This window comes from Sorex fumeus, unplaced genomic scaffold, assembly GCF_029834395.1.
Source record: "Sorex fumeus unplaced genomic scaffold, SorFum_2.1 ptg000142l, whole genome shotgun sequence".
Lineage (NCBI taxonomy): Eukaryota > Metazoa > Chordata > Mammalia > Eulipotyphla > Soricidae > Sorex > Sorex fumeus.
The window spans coordinates 3,535,276-3,552,338 of record NW_026606199.1 but is presented as its reverse complement, the minus strand read 5'-3'; the positions used below and the strand labels follow the sequence as shown (position 1 = coordinate 3,552,338).

General features: G+C 63.0%; 1 protein-coding gene across 4 annotated transcripts in view; it reads right to left on the bottom strand.

Moving 5' to 3' along the window:
* GLRX3 (glutaredoxin 3) overlaps positions 1-17,063 on the bottom strand; it is a 186,722-nt gene that overhangs the window by 164,712 nt on the left and 4,947 nt on the right. For 2 of the 4 annotated variants that reach the window (XM_056106696.1, XM_056106695.1), the window contains exons 3-11: positions 12,231-12,305; positions 11,727-11,928; positions 6,186-6,358; positions 6,051-6,112; positions 5,366-5,423; positions 4,719-4,771; positions 4,030-4,069; positions 3,847-3,939; positions 3,065-3,133 (exon numbers count right to left, since the gene is read on the bottom strand). In XM_056106696.1, coding sequence (XP_055962671.1) covers positions 3,080-3,133; positions 3,847-3,939; positions 4,030-4,069; positions 4,719-4,771; positions 5,366-5,423; positions 6,051-6,112; positions 6,186-6,358; positions 11,727-11,928; positions 12,231-12,305 — 810 coding nt within the window. In that variant the 3' untranslated portion in view covers positions 3,065-3,079. Of the gene's footprint in view, positions 1-700; positions 713-3,064; positions 3,134-3,846; positions 3,940-4,029; positions 4,070-4,718; positions 4,772-5,365; positions 5,424-6,050; positions 6,113-6,185; positions 6,359-11,726; positions 11,929-12,230; positions 12,306-17,063 lie in introns of those variants that run through there. The other 2 variants (XM_056106697.1, XM_056106698.1) reach the window with 2 other exon arrangements.

The window sequence follows — 17,063 nt, the reverse complement described above, 5'->3', positions numbered from 1 at the left end:
GTTCGGAAGCGCGCCGGCGCTCGGCTCCAAGCGGGCGTGCGCACGACCCCCAGGCGCGCGCACGGCCCCGGGCGCGCGCACGGCCGGGCCGGCGGCTCCGCGGTCCTCGCGCGCCCCCTGGCGCCTGGAGGCCGCCAGGCCAGCGGCGCGGACACGGCCCGAGCGCGGCGAGCAGCGCCCTCGCGTGGACACGCGCGGTCATGCGCCGGGCGCGCTGTCGCACCCGACCCGGCTGGGACCCAGCCCGGGTCCAGGGTGGGCGCACCCGCAGCGCCCCAGCGCACGGAACACGGCCCGGCCCGGCAGGAGCGCTGGGCTGGACAGAGACCCGGGGCGCTGGGAGCAGGGGGACCCCGGGGGCCCCCGAGGCCGGGGCCGCTGGGCTGGGGCGGGGCGCCCACAGCCCCTCCCCGGCACCAGCGCGCTCCAGCCCCGAGCCCCCCGGGGTGTCTGTCCTCTGTCCCTTGCCCCCTCCCCCCGCCGCGGCAGACTTGGCGACCCCCGCCCCAGCCTCCCTGCTAGATCCCGCCCAGCCCGCCCCAACACTGCGGGGGAGACGCCCAGGGCGGCGGGGGGGAACGAGAGGCCGCACCCACGCAGACGCAGACGCTGGCCCAAGGGGGCAGCCGCTCCCACTCCTGAAGGCCCCCGGGGAGCCGGGAGCACCTGCGAGCGGGAAGTGTGCCACCAACACGTCCACCCGGGCCCCGGGAGGGGTGGCCAAGCCGTGCCATTCTCCAGGAGGGCATGTTCAGGGACCACGGGGACGCCCGGACGGGAACACAGGTGGCACATGTACAGACCACGGTACAGACGTGTACATGAGACCACAGGTGACATGTGTAGGGGAACATACACTATCCACTGTCCTCCCGTTGTTCATCGGTTTGCTCGAACGGGCACCAATGGCGTCTCCATCGCGAGACTTATTACTGCTTCTAGCACCTCGAATGCGCCACGGGGAGCCTGCCAGGCTCTGCCATGCGGGCGGGATACTCTCTGTAGCCTGCCGGGCTCTCCAAGAGGGAGGTGACGCATGTGTGAGATCACATGTATGATCAGATTTTCACATGTACACAAGACCACAGGTGACGCCTGTGCAAAACCACAGGTGACACATGGGATCACACATGGGATCACATGGCACACGTGACATGTGCATGAGATCACAGGTGATACGTACATGATTAATGCGATACTTGTACATGGAATCAGGAGACACATGAGATCATGAGGGACACACATGTACGGGCGACCCATGAACCCACAGGTGACACAGTGACATCAGTGGTGACATGGGACGGGCACGAGACGCTCCTCTTGCGTCTGCTCAGCCGCCGCGGGCACCTGAGGGCTGGGAGGAGGCAGCACGTCCTGTGCAGGGTCAGTGTGGGCAGAGCAGAGGACAGGGCGGGCATCGGGCACAAGCCGAGGGTCCCTCCTCAGCCTCCTGAAGCCAAGAGCGCAGAGTCCAGCTGCATTACCTTGTGTCGAGTCAGAGGGTGCCCCCACGGACATCGGACAGCGGGCTGCGGGCACATCCGCAGAGCCCAGAGGCAGGGCCAGAGCCCCGGAGGTGTGGCCACTCACCGTCACCCAAGGCTGTGCAGGGCGGGGCACTTCTTGGCACCTCCTGACGGGTCCCGAGGTCACCCCACCTTGCAGTGACCCTGTCGGTGGGCACGGGGCAGGGCATGCCCAGTTAGTCCAGCTGGTCTAGGTGTCTCAGCCTCACGAGGACCCTGAGCCCATCGGGACCTTCGTGTGTGCTGAGGGCGGCCGATGCTGTCTGCTGAGGGTTCCCGGCTCCGTGCCACGGCCTCTGCTCCGTGCTGGAGATGGCTGCCAAGGCCAGAGCCCATCTCTGGGGTCTCAATTTTCTTCATTCAGGACCAACCTGTGACCGCCACGGCATCGGTAACCACCTTGGGAAGGGAAAGGCCTCCCGACTTTGTTCCTGGATTATTCGGTTTTATTGCTGTGTATAAATTCCAACAGCATTTGGTCCATGTCCTTATAAAAATGTCACAGTCTTCAGGGAGATGCCAATCAAAACAACGGGACAGCACCACAGCCCGGCCCAACAGGCCCCAGCACAGAGAAAAATCCACCAGGCCTGGCGTGGGTGGGAAAGGGACCCTCGTCACCGTCAGTGGGGACGGCGACGGTCCTGCCTTTCTGGGAAAAAATACGAACAATTCAGAAGCAACCCCAGAACAATCTGGACAAACACGGCCTGTTCCCCAGAGATCGGAAACAAGGTCTCCGGAAGAGCCAGCCCCCTCCTCCCACACCCACCCCCCCGCACCTGTGTCCCTACAGCAGGTCACAAGACACTGACACCACCCGGTGTCCCCAGACACGCTGCAGTGGGACCCACGCGGGCGTGAGGAACCGTCCCTCCGGGGGCGCCAGGCGGTTGGGCCATGTGGACGCAGCTGGCGGGGAGATGCCGGGGAGGGGACGTGGAACCACCCAGAGTCGGGCCCAGGACGTGGCGAGCGGCCGTGGGTGAGGGGTTGAGAAACGATGGCAGAGGGGCAGGAGCCCAGGGGCAGGTTTGGCTGGACAGTACGCTCGGGGCCGGGGGTGGGGCCGTGGGCAGGCGCTGACCCGGGTTCCATCCCTGGCAGCCTGTGTGGTTCCCCCAGCCCACAGGAAGTGACCCCTGAGCACGGAGCCAGGAGCGAGCCCCGAGCCCCACCAGGTGTGGCCCCCAGACAGACACACGGACGGACAGACAGACAGACAGAGAGTCATCCATGAATCACGGCCGTGAAAAGAGACGCCCGCGGGGCTCCAGGTCCCTGCAGGGAGACCCCCGTGTGGGCACCTGCCCCGGGGGGCTGCAGGGAGCCCTCCGGCCAGCGGAGGGCGCCAGCGGTCCGGACCAGCTGCCCGGCCCCACCTCGGCGCTCACACCAGCAGCCAGGGACAGGGACTCCAGGAGTTTCGAGGTGTTTATTGCGTCTAGTGCGGGTGGGGAGGCGTGAGGAGGGGCCCCCGTGGGTGGGGAGGTGGCAGCAGCCTCGCGGGCCGAGCTGACGGCGGGAGCGCTCCCCACGCCGGCCCCGCGGCCTCACGCGCCGTCCCCCCGCAGGATGGGCAGCAGCTCTCCGTTCTCCTTCAGCTCCTGCGGGCGGGACAGCGGCGCCGTGAGGGCAGGGCCGAGGAAGCCCGAGCCCCGGCCGACGCGCGCGCCCCGGCCCCAAACGCAAACCCACAGCGCCCCTGGCCCACCAAGGCCGACACCCGCAGACCCTCCCGTGCCCGCCTCTCGGGTCACAAGTGCCACCCGGCCACTGGGTCGGGCGGGAGCAGCGAGAACGGGGCCGAGGTGGGCCTGTGGGACGCACGTGCTGGAGCCCAGAGCGCGGCCCAGCCCCCTCCCGCCTGTCCTCGGACACGCAGACTCGGCGGGGCACGCGGCACCCTGCGAGCACGGAGGGCCACTCCCGCGTTAGATGAGATGCATCGTGGCTGTTCCCCGGGAGCCGCCAAGAAAGGCACATGGACGGGCTGGGCTCCACTGCGGACACTCTCCCGACAGGGGCAGCTGCCCAGAGCCCAGCTCCGGCCTGAGGCAGGGGCACCCCGAAGAAGCGTGCGGCTCCTGTCTCCACGGCTGCAGGCTCCAGGAGCCACCCTGAGCACTGTGCCGGGAGCAGCTCTTCTCCTGGCTCCCGCAGAAGCATAGCCCCCGTGCTCCGTCCCTCCCAGAAGTGCCCTCTTGTCCGCCGTGACCGACCGGGGCGTGGCCCGGAGCCTCGGCGGGGAGGGAGCACCAACGGTCGGGACGGACCGCCCCGTGCCCGCCCGGAAGCCGTGGAGCGGGTCCCGCCTCACCTTGACGATGTCCAGCCCCCCGACGAGCTCGCCCTTGACGTAGAGCTGGGGGTAGGTGGGCCAGTTGGAGTAGGCCTTCAGCCCCTGCCGCACCTGCGGGGACAGACAGCGTGAGCCCCCTCCTCCCCACAGGCCCACCACAGACCCTGCGAGCACCGAGGGCCGCTCAGGGATGGGCCGTACCTCCTCGTCCTCCAGGATGTCGAAGGTCTCGTAGTCAACGCTGGGAGGGAGACAGGAAACCATCAGACCTGCCACGGCCAGACCCCTGGGGCCTTCCTGGGGGGGGGGGCCACGGGAGTGGACGCTCCTGGCCAGCACTGCAGGGGGCGCCAGGGAAGCCCCCAGGACATACCGCCCAGCCTGCCCGAGAGCTGCAGAGTGCACGGGCAGATGGGGTGGGCCAGGCAGCGGCGCACGGCCATCGCTGGGCACACACAAAGTGGGCAGGAGGGCCAGGGCACCTGCCGTGTGCATGGGACAGCCGGCACCCACGGCCCGCGAGTGCATGCGAAGACCCCGGGGCCAGAGGGAAGCTCCAGGCACAGGGCTGGGGCCGGGACAGCCTCAGGGGCCTCGGGAGCTGGGGAGGGTCTGAGTCGCCCCTGCACTGGGCGAGGGGCCTGTCTGTCCTTGGGGCCGAGTGGACCTGACGGAGGGGCTGGCTTGACCCCCTGAGCCCTGGGGCTGGGACAGGCCAATGTCCAGGGGGTCAGGCACGGGGCCGCCCAGGACCTGATCCCGGAGGCCCCTCCAGAGCTGGGCGGAGGGGAGTGACCCCAGGACAGGGGAGCAGCGGCCGGGCTGGCGGGCCAGGGGCTCTGGGCTCAGCGGGGCGGACGACGGACACCGTGGGGCAGCGGGCGGCTCACCCAGCACCGTTGAGGATCTCCAGGATTTGTCTGCTGAATCCACATTTCGCCTCCTGGACCCCGACAGGACAGCGGCTGAGGGCGGCGCACGGGGCCCGCGAGGAGGGGCCCGCCGTCCCCCGCCTCCCCCGGCCTGCGCCTGGCGGGACCCCAAACCCCACGGCCCACAGACAGAGCCAGAGCCCCGACGCCTCCCACGTGAGGTGGGTCAGCCCCCGTGGAGGGACACGCCGGGGCCTTCGCAAACAAAACCCAGATCAAGAACCCGGCGCAGCACGCCGACCCCGGCTCCACCCCCCAGCGCCCCCGGCGCCCGCGGGTCCCCCAGCACTGCCTGAGCATCACCCGTGTGACCCACAAGCAAAACCAAAGAAAAAGAAAACCCTGCCTGCGAGGGCCAAGCTGAGAGCACAGCGGCCAGGCGGGACACGCCGCCGCCAACCCCGACCGAGCGGCCTGAGAACAGCAAACGCACGTCAAGGGGCCACCACGCGTGTCGGGGCCCAGCACACGGCAGGCCTGGGCACGCTCCAGCGCGGGCAGCAGCAGGCGGCCGGGCTAGCAGGAGGCAGCCGGGGACCACTCAGCTGTGTGGCCCCACAGCCCGCGGGCCCGGGGAGAGACGCGCCTGGCCCCCGCGCCCTGACCTGCTTGTTCCCCTTCATGAAGAGCATCACGGCGGCTTTATTCGTCAGCACCTTGAGCCTGGGGAGAGAACACGGCAGGAGGTCCCCACAGCTCACAGCCCGGCGTGTTCCCGCACGGTCTCCCTAGGCCCCTGCAGAACCCAGAGGCCTTCTGAGGCCCGAAGGTGCAACTGACGCCCATCGACCCCGCACTACAGAGAATTCTGGGGGCTGTCTGGGGGCGCCCTGCCCGGTGCCCACCTCCCCAGGCCACCAGCAGCAGCAGCTGAAGTCCAAAGCCCTCGTCGGAGCAGGGACAGTGACCGCCTCCAACCACCCCTGCCTGGCCGCCTCTGGGCCATGCCCAGCCAGCCCAGGAGAACGTGATGCGGGTCCCAGCCCTGCTCCTGGCCGCCGGCTCCGCAGATGCGCCCCCGCTCAGACGTCCCTGAGGCCACGGGACTGGCAGGGCCGGGGCCGAGTGTGGAGGCACCGACAGGCTGGCCCCAAGCTCCCATATGGGAAACAAGCAGCATCTGACTTGAGAGCTCCACCTCCTCGTGGCCATCATCGAGGAGCACCGGGAAGGGAATGGGGGGGGGGGTGGGCACAGGGGGGAGAGCGGGGGAGGGGGGGAGGGGCGCGGGAGGGGGCCGGCGGGGGTGGGGGTGTGCGAAGAGCCAGCTGGCCGCGGCCCGGGGCTCACCTCTCCTCTAACTTGGGCACTTTGGGGCAGATGGTATCGAGTTCCGCAGACGCTTCCAGCTCCTGCGGGGACACGGGCATCAGAGACCTGGACGCGGGGCCCTGGCCAGCCCAGCCCAGCCCAGCCGGAGCCCACCTTGACGATGTCCAGGCCCCCGATGAGCTCGCCCGAGACGTAGAGCTGCGGGTAGGTGGGCCAGTTGGAGTAGGCCTTGAGGCCCTGCCGCACCTCCTCGTCCGAGAAGATGTCGAAGCTGCTGAACTGGACGTTGTGTCTGTTGAGAATCTCCACCATCTGCCGGCTGAAGCCTGGGAGGGGCGGGGGCTCAGCGAGGCCGGCGGGGGTGCCCACTGCCCCCGCCCCCCGCCGGGGCACAGCTCCCCGCCGCCCCTCCGCTGACCGCGCCGCCCCCTGCGCGCGAGGGGAGACAAGGCGAGTCCCTTCCAGGACACCGAGCGGCCACGCTCCGACACCTGGGACGGCCTCTCCAGCACTCTGGAGAGCGAGGGAAGTACTGGCCAAAGCCCCCCTCGGACCACAACTGTCTGGGCCCGGGACAAGCAGCACCGGAAGGCAGAGCCCACGCCAGACTGGACGCCCACGGGGAGGCTCCGGTCGGCCATGGCCCGAGTCACCTCCCTGCCTTGCCCGCTGCCATCAGGGGTCCATGGGGACCAGAAGGACGCTCAGTGAGAACTGAACAGGCCAGGAGCCTGTGTCCACACTGCCGACCAACCGAACGCAGGTCCATCCACACCCGCACCCCCGTGACCATCTGACTGTGGCTCCACGCCGCGTCCACGCCCCCACAGCACCCGGCTGCAGCTCCATGCCCTTCGCCATGTCCGGGCCAGGCTCGCCAGGTGAACGGGCGGCCAGAGAAAAGCTGGGACTGAGCCAGGCCGGTCCTGAGCCTGACCGGCCCCACGCCTGACCGGCCCCGAGACAGGCCGGCCCTGATTTCTCTGCCGTTCGCGTAACCACCGACAGACCGACGCTGGTCTCTCACCGGCCCTCGGAATTTGAGTTTCTCTTTCAGAAACTATCGACATTCTCCAAAGCGTGTGGCGTGATTCCTTCACACCTGCACGTTCCGTGACTTTATTAAGCTTCTGTGACACATTGTCGCTCCGCTCTTTCCTGACACCATCTTCTCATGATGACATTAGCACGGCAGAGCCAACCCAGGGCAGACTTTTATAGATCCTCTCGTCCTGCCTGAGAGGGGATATTTTTCTTCCCGTAACCTAATTCTCCCAATCGTTTCCCAATACTTTGGACCGCTTCACTCCCCGCCAGTCTATCTTCCTTCTCTGCAAACCCAGTTGTGATTCACCGGGAAACCGCCTATTCTCGGGAATCAGGTCTGACTGCGCCGGCAAGCGTGTTCAGATAGAATCAAATCCTGAACTCAGACCGGGATCAACGGCAGGCGCAGCCCCACGTGGGGCCGAGCCAAGTCGCTTCGGCTCCGAGGCGGGCCTGGACGGCCCGGCCCCCTGCGGCCCGGCCTGCGGAGACGCAGCCCTGCTTTGTGGGCCTGAGCCGCACGGAGCGCCTTCCCTTCAACTCGAGCGTTACGTTCATGTACAGCCTGGAGAAAAACACGGATTCTGAAATCTTTTTCATTCATCTGGGAGTTCATTAGTAAACAGCTAAGGGCTGATTGCTGATGGTTACTCTGCTGCCAACATATTAACTCATTTCTACTGCAACTGGCTAAAAAAAAAAAAGCTTTGTTTTAGCTTTGGGCAATTACATGCAGACCAGAAAGATTGATCGGCGGCGGTTTGTTTTTAAGGGTTAAAATGATAGCCCTGGAAATGTTATGCTTAAGGATGAAATAGTGAGGAGGCTGTCTTCCAGAAACAAAATACCCGCACACGCCCTCCTCGGGAACGACCTTCTGCACACACCGCGCAAAGACAGCACTCAGAAGGAAGCCAAGTTCTCGGCCATGGCACCCACCCCGCAGTCGGGGGAGGACAGACCCCGGCTCGCACGTGGCCCCAGCTCTCTCCACGGCCCCAGCTCTCTCCCGTCCCATCCCATGGGCCACAGGAGGGCGGCTCTAAGGGTGCCCAGGCCACCAGCGGTTGGGCCGCTCGGCCGCGTCCAGACAGCGACCCTCAGGGCCGGGGTCAAGGCTCTGCTGAGAAGACGATCCCGTCCCCTCTCCAGGAGCCCAAGGCACCAACACCTGCCTGCGCCCCCTGCGTCTCTCGGCATCTCCCGGCATTTCCTGTGTCCCACCAGCGTCAGCCCACGGCCGAGACCCCCACACCTGCACCGCCGCGCCACGTCCCGACCCGGATTGGCTCTTCCCAGAGAGGAACTGGAACGCCCGCAGGCCACAGCTGAGGCCACCCCGCACAGCCCAGGCGACCCCCTCTCACCTGCAGCACTGCCCTGACCCCAAGGGCACCTCCACCCCCCTCCGAGTCCTAGGCCCTCTGGGGGCGGGCGCATCTCACCCGAGCAGGTGGGGAGGGGCCGGCCAGGCAGGTGCCAGAGGCCTGAGACCACCGTCACCGCAGGCGTGGGACACAGGAGAGAAACACGGGTGAAAGACGGGTCTGAGGAAGGCAGGGGAACAAGGCAGAGTCGGGGGCCAGGGAGGGCGGCGCCAGACGGCGCTCACCAGCCACACCGTGAGTCGGGCGCGGACGGGGAAGGCGCCTCACTCACTGCTGGGGGCGCTGCAGGCGCAGCCCTTCGGGAAACCAGTACGGACACTCCCAAGTCTAGGGATCGACTCCCGCAGGGCCCAGCAACCCTCGGAATACCCCCAAGGGCCCAAAACCAAGTGTCCTTGCAGCACCGTGGACAACAGCCAAAGCCCAGAAACAACCCAGTGTCCAAGGACAGAGACTGGATACCGACTGTGGGACATGTACGCAATGGAGTATTACTTGGCCATAAGAAAAGAGAAGAGGGGGTATGGTGCTGCCAGCAGGCCAATCTGTACCTGTGAGGCGAGTGCATCAACAGCCTGATGGCGCCTTCAAACTTCCAGATACCCCAAAATTGCTGCTGTGCCTTTGGCCAGACCCCAAAAACTTGGGGCAAAGTTTACCAAGAAAGTAAACGGCCAAAAGTTAGGTATGTGGGAGACACACCCACAAACCACCTCCGGCTCAGCTATATAATTGGAGGCCTGGCCTCTCTGGTTCCTGATCCAACTGCTTAACGGCCATGATCCCAGAGACTCAGAAACAAATCTTGAAATCCAGTGGCTTTTGGCAGAAATGCGTCCAGTCCCTACGGTAGGTTACTGGCGCTGGGCTACCCCAGGTGGGAATAGTTTTCGTGCCTTGGCCTGTTCCCCCTGGCGGCCCGGTGGCCGGCATCCTCCAGAGGCCACTGGACAGTCAGGTTTGGGACTGCAGTGACGAGACACACAGGACCTCAAGGTATGGGGATGGAGCCGGCCCGTTCCTCCAGGTGCCAACAAGACCCCGAGTCATCGCCCACGAATGGCCTCTCTGGCTCCTGATCAAGCTGCTTAACGGCCATGACCCAAGAGACTCAGGAACAAATCTCAGAACCCAACAGATTTTGGCAGATATCCCTCCAGATTTAATTGTTAAAATTTCAAAATCGCGTGGCCACTACTGCAACCATGCAGCATCATATGTTTTTCATAACCCGCAATAGAAAACAAATTGTCTACTGTTGCCTTTTCAGCAGATCTGAGCGTTGGGGTAAAATCCCCAAAAAATAATGGTGGGTCTGGTGTCAAAACATTGAATGTGATCGAAGTAGAGAGAGAGAGTAATGTGGAAATCGTCTGCCCCACAGGTAGGGGGAAAGTTTGGGAAGGGGGTATCCTGGGCTCTGGTGAAGGTTCGGGTGTTTCATTGTGTGACCGAGACTTGGACCCGAAAGCTTTGGAACTGCTCGCATGGTGATTCCATAAATAAAATCATAAAAAAAATGAAAAAAGAAAAGAGAAGGTCATGCAGTCTGCTGCCCCATGGAGGACGTGGAGAGTCTCCTGCTGGGGGAGGTTAGTCAGAGGGAGAGGCTGACGCGGAATGGTGTCTCTCCTATGTGGGACACGAGGAGACCTAACGGGAATAGCGAACACCCAGGGACCAGGGAAACAGAGGACACGAGCTCTGGCCTTCAGCAGGAAACGGGCCACCCGAGGGGGCCAAGTCTGTGGGGCAGGGAAGCGTTCAACCGGGAGGAGGAAGAGGTGCTGGGAGGGGGCGAAGTGTGTGTGGGACCCTCCTGGCAGCAGGACTGTCCACCGCAGTGCGGAAAGTCCTGTGAAAGGGCCTCTCAGAGGGGCTGGAGCAATAGCACAGCGGGTGGGGCATTTGCCTTGCACACAGCCAACATGGCCAACACAGGTTCGATTCCCAGCATCCCATATGGTCCCCCGAGCGCCGCCAGAAGTGATTCCTGAGTGCATGAGCCAGGAGTAAGCCCTGAACATCGGCGGGTGTGACCCAAAAAGCAAAAAAAAAAAAAGCCTCTCAGAGAAGCAGACTTGCGGGTAGGGGGTGGGGGTCCCACTGGGGAAGGGGCAACGTGGACGGCGGGTGCTGAAACTCAGGGGTGAAGAACAGCAAATCTATGCTGACCACATCTGAAAAGAAATTTGTTTTTAAATGTGGTTATGAAACTATCACTGTCCTCCCGTTGTTCATCAAGTCGCTCGAGCGGGCCCAGTAACGTCTCCATCGTGAGACCTGTTGTTACTGTGTTTGGCATACTGAATACATCACGGGGAGCTTGCCAGGCTTTGCCGTGCGGGCGAGATCCTCTCAGTAGCTTGCCAGGATCTCGGAAAGGGGCGAAGGAATTCACCCCTGGTCAGCCGCATGCAAGGCAAACGCCCGACCCGCTGTGCTATCGCTCCAGCCCACGGTTATGAAAACAAGAAAGACAAAATAAGTGCTGGTGTGGAATGAAGCTTATAAAATCCTATTTCCGAATTTCATGTTTCAATTTCCAAGTTTGTGATATCAAGTGTTCCAGAGCTTGACGCCTGAAGCCTCCTCTCCACGCTCACATACAAAAACCTTCGAAATGCCACTGAAGCGAGGAGAACATCCAGGGAACGGGCAGGGCAGGAGCTTCCTCAGCCTGATTCTGACTGGTCTGAACCGGAGAGCCTCCCCTCCGCCCAGAGACCGAGGTCCAGGACTGACCCCCACCCGCCCGCAGGGCTCCATCTCCCTCCCACCGCCCATGTCTTCAGCCCATCAACCAAACCGGCACCAGAGGAACGAACTGCCGCTGGGGCCCGGAGCCGCAACTGTCCCTGTCCGGTCACTGCCTGACTGGGAGAGGCCCGGCAGTGCCCAGCCAAGCTCAGAGAACGGCACAGGACAGTGGGCAGGCGCTTGCCTGGCACGAGGCCGACCTGGGTTTGATCCCTGGCACACGTATGGCCCACAGGGTCCCGAGTCCCCTGATCCCTGAGTGCAGAGACGGCCAGAGTGAGTCCTGGGCACTGCCGGGTGTGGGCCAATAACCAGGAAAAGAAAAGGGACGGGCCGGTCGCGGGCCCGGAGCAGCCGCCTCCCAGGCGCGAGCCTGGGTGCACACGCGCCTCAGACCCGCCAGCGCCACGACCGCCTCCTCTCCGGACTCCAGCCCCTCCAGCCCCCCTGAGCCCCCCTGGAGAGCCACCGGGAGCCAGCTCCTCCCCGGCCCGCTCACCGCAGCGTGGCTCCTGGGGGGTCCCCTTCATGAAGAGCATGCAGGGGGCCGCGTGCGTCAGCTTCTTCAGGCGCACGTTCAGGTCCTCCTTGGGGTGCTCGTCACTGCCGGGCGGGAAGGAGCCGCTGGCCGCGTGCCGTTCCACCTTCTTGGCCAGCTCCGGGGCGTGGGCGCCGTCCAGCTGGTCGATCTTCTGCGAATTCTGAAGGGACGCGAGGCTGAGGCTGAGATGGCTGGCCGGCCGGCGGGGCTCTCCCACCCCCGACAGCAAGGGGGCTTCTCCCCAGGCGACCCACAGGGCTCGCCCCTGTGGACCGGGAAAGGTCGGAAGCAACACGGCTCTCCAACCGGAGCAGCCAGCGCCAGCCGGCCCCTGCAGACGCCCGCCCGGGGACCACTGAGGCAGGCGCGGCCGCTCCTTACAGAGCCAGGCCAGAGCAGAGGCGGCCGGCACAGACAAGGACGCCTCCCAGCAGCCCCCGGCCGGCCGCGCCCTCGCCTTACCTTAAAGAACAGGAAGGTGGGGACAGAACTAATCCCATATTTCTCAGATACTTCAGGAACAGCTTCAGCCTCCAACTTGAAAATAAAAGAATCGAAACTAGATCAGAAAAGGGGTCTCCACCACCGGGTGTGTGGGTCAGCTCCCCACACCTTCCTTCCAGGGGCTGGCGTTCTTTTAAGAGTCTCGGCACATTTACATTTAAATGAGCCTCGCTGGGAGCCTTGTCCTCACCACTCTGCGGTGTCAAAACAGGTTCAGAGGTTTTTATTTTGTTGCACATTTCAAGAGATGCCTGGAGGCTGTGAATAAAAATTTTGGTGCACTAGTGACCTAGTAAATTTTCAATCATATGCAGCTACTACTATATTGAAATCCATAAATCACTGACCCCAGTTATGTCATGATTACAGTGCTGATTTTCTGCCCACAGCAATTCGTGCTGTTTGCTCTACTGACTAATTCCAAGAGGCAGTATATCATGACTGACAGCTCCAGCCCTCTGCAAATTATGAAGCAAAGGGAGAATTTCTCCAATAAGCGAGAGACGGTTGATGAATTTTTCTTTTAACTCCTGCCAGGCTGCTGGCCACGGAGCAGGCACGCTGGGCAGTGACCGCGCCTGGGCCAATGGGCAATGACCTGAATACACCTGGGCCACCGGGCAGTGACCACCGTACACATGGGCGGCCACGAGGCAGTGGCCAGGCACCAGGCAGTGACCTGTGTACCCCTGGACCACCGGGCAGTGACCACCGTACACGTGGGCCACCGGGCAGTGGCCGGGCCTGGGCAGCGTGATCTGAGCAGGGTGGCCGCAGTCCTGGCAGGGCTGCGACACTGGCCACTGCTGACGCCCGGACTTCAAGCCCATCTCGCGCCCGGTTCTGAATGATGAGCCAGGGCAGTTACTGCAGGGTTATAAATAGCACGCCGAGAAGAAGCCAGGATCCGTTTTCCCTCACAGGACCGGCAATTTAATATCAACTTTTTAAAACCAATAAAACTGTATTCACATTATACCTCTAGGAAATAAAATTCGTCGATAAATTATATTGTTGCAAGTTCTTTAAATATAGAAAGAGCATTTTTGCAGGAGTGAAAGGTTTCCACTGGGCCTGCAAGCCCCTTTCATCCCGGCCTGGGGACGGCCACTGTCTCTGACTGCGGCTCCCCCGGACGACAACGGCTGCTGGGCTCACGGCCTAACTCCCGTCAGAAATCCTTGCGGACGTGGAGGCTTGTTATTTGCTTCCTTAAAACGTCTTTATGTGAAAACTGTTCAAGATTTCAAATCATGGAGCCGGAACGATAGCACAGAGGGGGAGGGCGTTTGCCTTGCACGCGGCCAACCTGGGTTCGGTCCCCGCATCCATAGGGTCCCCCGAGCACCGCCAGGAGTGATTCCCGAGTGCAGAGCCAGGAGTGACCCCTGAGCATCGCTGGGAATGACCCAAAAGGCAAAAAAAAAAAGATTGTAAATCAGAGGAAGGGAAGGAGAGAAGAGCCGAGCGTGAGGACCCCACAGCCCTGGCCACGCAGCCCAGAACCGGGAACAAACACGGGCAAGGACCGGTCACTTCCCCGCCCTCATCTCACCCCTGGGAGGCCACCAGCAGACAGCGGGCCAGGCAGCGTCCACCCTGATCCCGCGCGCCGCCGGTGTGAGAGAAGCGGACCCGAGAGGGAACAGGGCTGTGTGGCGCGGAAGCCTCGAGCAGGACGTGCCTCTGCCCCACGCCTGCAGCACCTCCCCCCACCCGCCCACGGAGGGCCTCGGGGGGCATCCGGGGAGCTAGGATCACCACAGTGCTCGGACCTTGCCCCTGGGGGGACGGGAAGCACGAGGAGGTTCAGGACGGTCGCGGGACAGCCGGGCAGCGCTAATGTGATCTGGAATACGGACAGGAAGTGCACAAATATGGAAAACGGATCCGACTCGGAAACAGCGAAGCCACAGCCGGACACTGGCGGCCCCGTCCACACCCACGGCTCCCACAGCCTGGACCCTGCGTCCACAGGAAAGCGATTGCCAACAGCCCGTGCAGCGGTGGCCACGGCCCCGGCCCCCTCCACAGACCCAGCGCCTCAGAGGTCCAGAGTCGTCTCTTCTTTTGGGGTTGGACCCAAAAGTCCCCAGCAGCGGTCACTCCTGGAGATGCCCAGCCCCGCTGCCCCGGGCCCAGCATGTCAGGGCTCTCTCCCGCCACACCAGGCCGCACAGCTCCTGCCCCGGGAGCCTGTCCCTTCCCAGGGAGCCACGGGAGACGACGGTCTGGCCGGCCGGCACCCGGGACCAGCGCAGGAAACGGCTTCTCAGCATGTGGCCCTGGAGAGGGCAGGGAGCGCAGAGCCGAGGACAGGCTAAGCAGGACAGACCCGGGAGGACTTGACATGAAACTGGGGGACATTCTGCAAGGCCTGGCCAAGAGGGTCTGTCCGCCCCGTGACATGACACAGTCACAGAAAATCTGACATTTTCCACAATCACATTATCAAACAAACACAAACTTCGAAGCAAACTTAAATTACAATTCTTGACGACTCTTTCAAAGCCCCTGTCAAAAGCCGGTTAACCCTGCGGACGGGCTCACCGTGAAGAGAGGAAGGCTCAGAGACGGGGCAGGGGACCCGCTGGGTGCGGCCACCAGGCTCTGCCCACTGGACTGACCCACCCGTGTGGGAGGGGAAGATGTGAGTTGCCGGTGGGCTCTCCGGACGGCTCTTTCTCGCCACCGGCGTTCGGTGCTCTCGGGCCGCTGTGTATGGACCAGGGTGGGACGGATCCTCCTTTGTGCTCTGCTTCCAAGTGTGCCGCTGTGCTCTCTTCTGTCTGTGTCTCTGTCTCTGTGACTCTGTCTCTGTGGTCTCTCCGCTGGTCTCTTCCAATCTCTCTCTCCAAGGCCCTTCTTGCTTCTCCCCCCCGAGGCTCTAACGTACTCGGGGATCCCCACCATCTTCCGTAAAGTCAGGGGCCACCCACGGTCACTCCGACATGGAGACTTTGCCATCAGCTATTAAAAGGACCATGTTTAGGATGAACCTACGCGCCATCGGGTCAGGAAGGGCTCACCCGTGGGAGCCCAAGGGCTACAGCCCCCTAAGAGGAGCCCGGAAGGAGAGCCGGGGCCCCGTCCAGCCTGGGCACGGCCCTGGGAGCCAGCACCCGCACACGGGGCCTGTCTGCCTGGCCGGGCGCTGCCCAGCACGGCACTGGAGCCCACCCCTACCCGCAAAAGACTAAAAAACCCAAATGAAGTTTCAAAAACCGTTTCTGTTTGCAGGGAGGGGGGCGGGCAGCCGGTGGGGCTCGGGGACCACCTGGGGTGCTGGGGTGGAACCGAGGTCGGCTCCTTCGCCCACGCTCTCTCCGGCCCTCGAAAACGCTCTTCACCAAAGAAGCTGACGCCAAAGGACCGAACGTGGGAGAGGCCACCCAAGCCCTCGGCGGCTCACGCCCATCTGCTCCTGCTGCCCGGCCAGGGTCCCCTTCCAACCGACCACACGCCTGCACAGGAGCCGGCCCTGCTGTGGGGAGGCAGCTCCGTGCCCCAGTGACCGTGGGCAGGGCCCGGCCCGGGCGGCGGCAGCAGGCAGCAGGCTCAGGAGCCCCCGGGGCGGCTCCAGGGCTCAGCGCCAGGTTTGGTGCCAGGGTGAGAGGGGATCCCCGAGTCCCCGAATAAGTCACGGAGGCGGCAGCTAAGACGGTGCACGCGTGAGGCAGGCACGAGAATCACCATCCCGCTGGCTAATCTCGGGACCGAGGCGTTTAATCATTCATTTGCTTGTCGTCGTTATCTGTTATCGCTGACCGGACATGCAGCTTGAATGTCCCCTTCTATTATTTATACTGGACATTTGAGGGTTACGCGCGAAGGTTACATCACACATTTCATTGGAATTTTAAATAAGTCCTGAAATTTTAAAAAGCTAACTGTGAGATTCACACTTGCTCTCACTGCATTAAGAATCCGGGGAGGACTCATGCAAAATTGATAAAGCAGTTAGCTCCTCGCGGGGCGGGCAGCGCACGGGCGCCAGGGAGGGAGAGGGCGCAGGGACAGCACTCTGGGTTCTGCAGACAGCACCGGGCCCCGCCGGAACCAGCCTGCGAGAAGCGTCGGCCCAGCTCACGAGCAGGAAGACCGCTTCTCAGCTCATACACAGGCTTCCCCGCCAACACGTCCTCCAAAATCACAAACTGTAGTTTCGAAAAATTAGGTTTGGGGGCTGGAGAGATAGCACAGCGGGTAGGGCGTTTGCCTTGCACACGGCCGACCCGGGTTCAATTCCCAGCATCCCATATGGTCCCCTGAGCACTGCCAGGAGTAATTCCTGAATGCAGAGCCAGGAGGAACCCCTGTGCATCGCCAGGTGTGACCCAAAAAGTCAAAAAAAAAAAAGTGAATAAAAGTAAATTTAAAAAAATAAATAAATAAGGTTTGGAGGTGGTGCAACAGCCCAGCATGAGGGTGCAGGCTGGGCCCCCTGCATAGCCCCCCAGCCCCTAGAAGTGATCCCTTAGTGCAGAGCCAGGAGCGAACCCTGAGCACCGCCAGGTGTGACCCAGAAACAAAAGAGTTTTTTTTTTAACAAAAGAACAGAATCTAAATAAAAACAAAACGAAGGCTTTGCGGGTTGCCTATTTTCTCCTCAACCCCAAAGATCCCGATCCTGGAATACCGGCGTGCCCGCCTTCCTGGCCCCTCTCGGCCAGCACAGTCTGGCCTGCCCCAACTCCACCTCCAGGGAAGTGTCACCCGTCCCAGAAACACGCAGGGAGGGATGCCCGGGGCCCCTCCCAGCACCTGCTCCCCAGCCTGAACCCTTTCCCC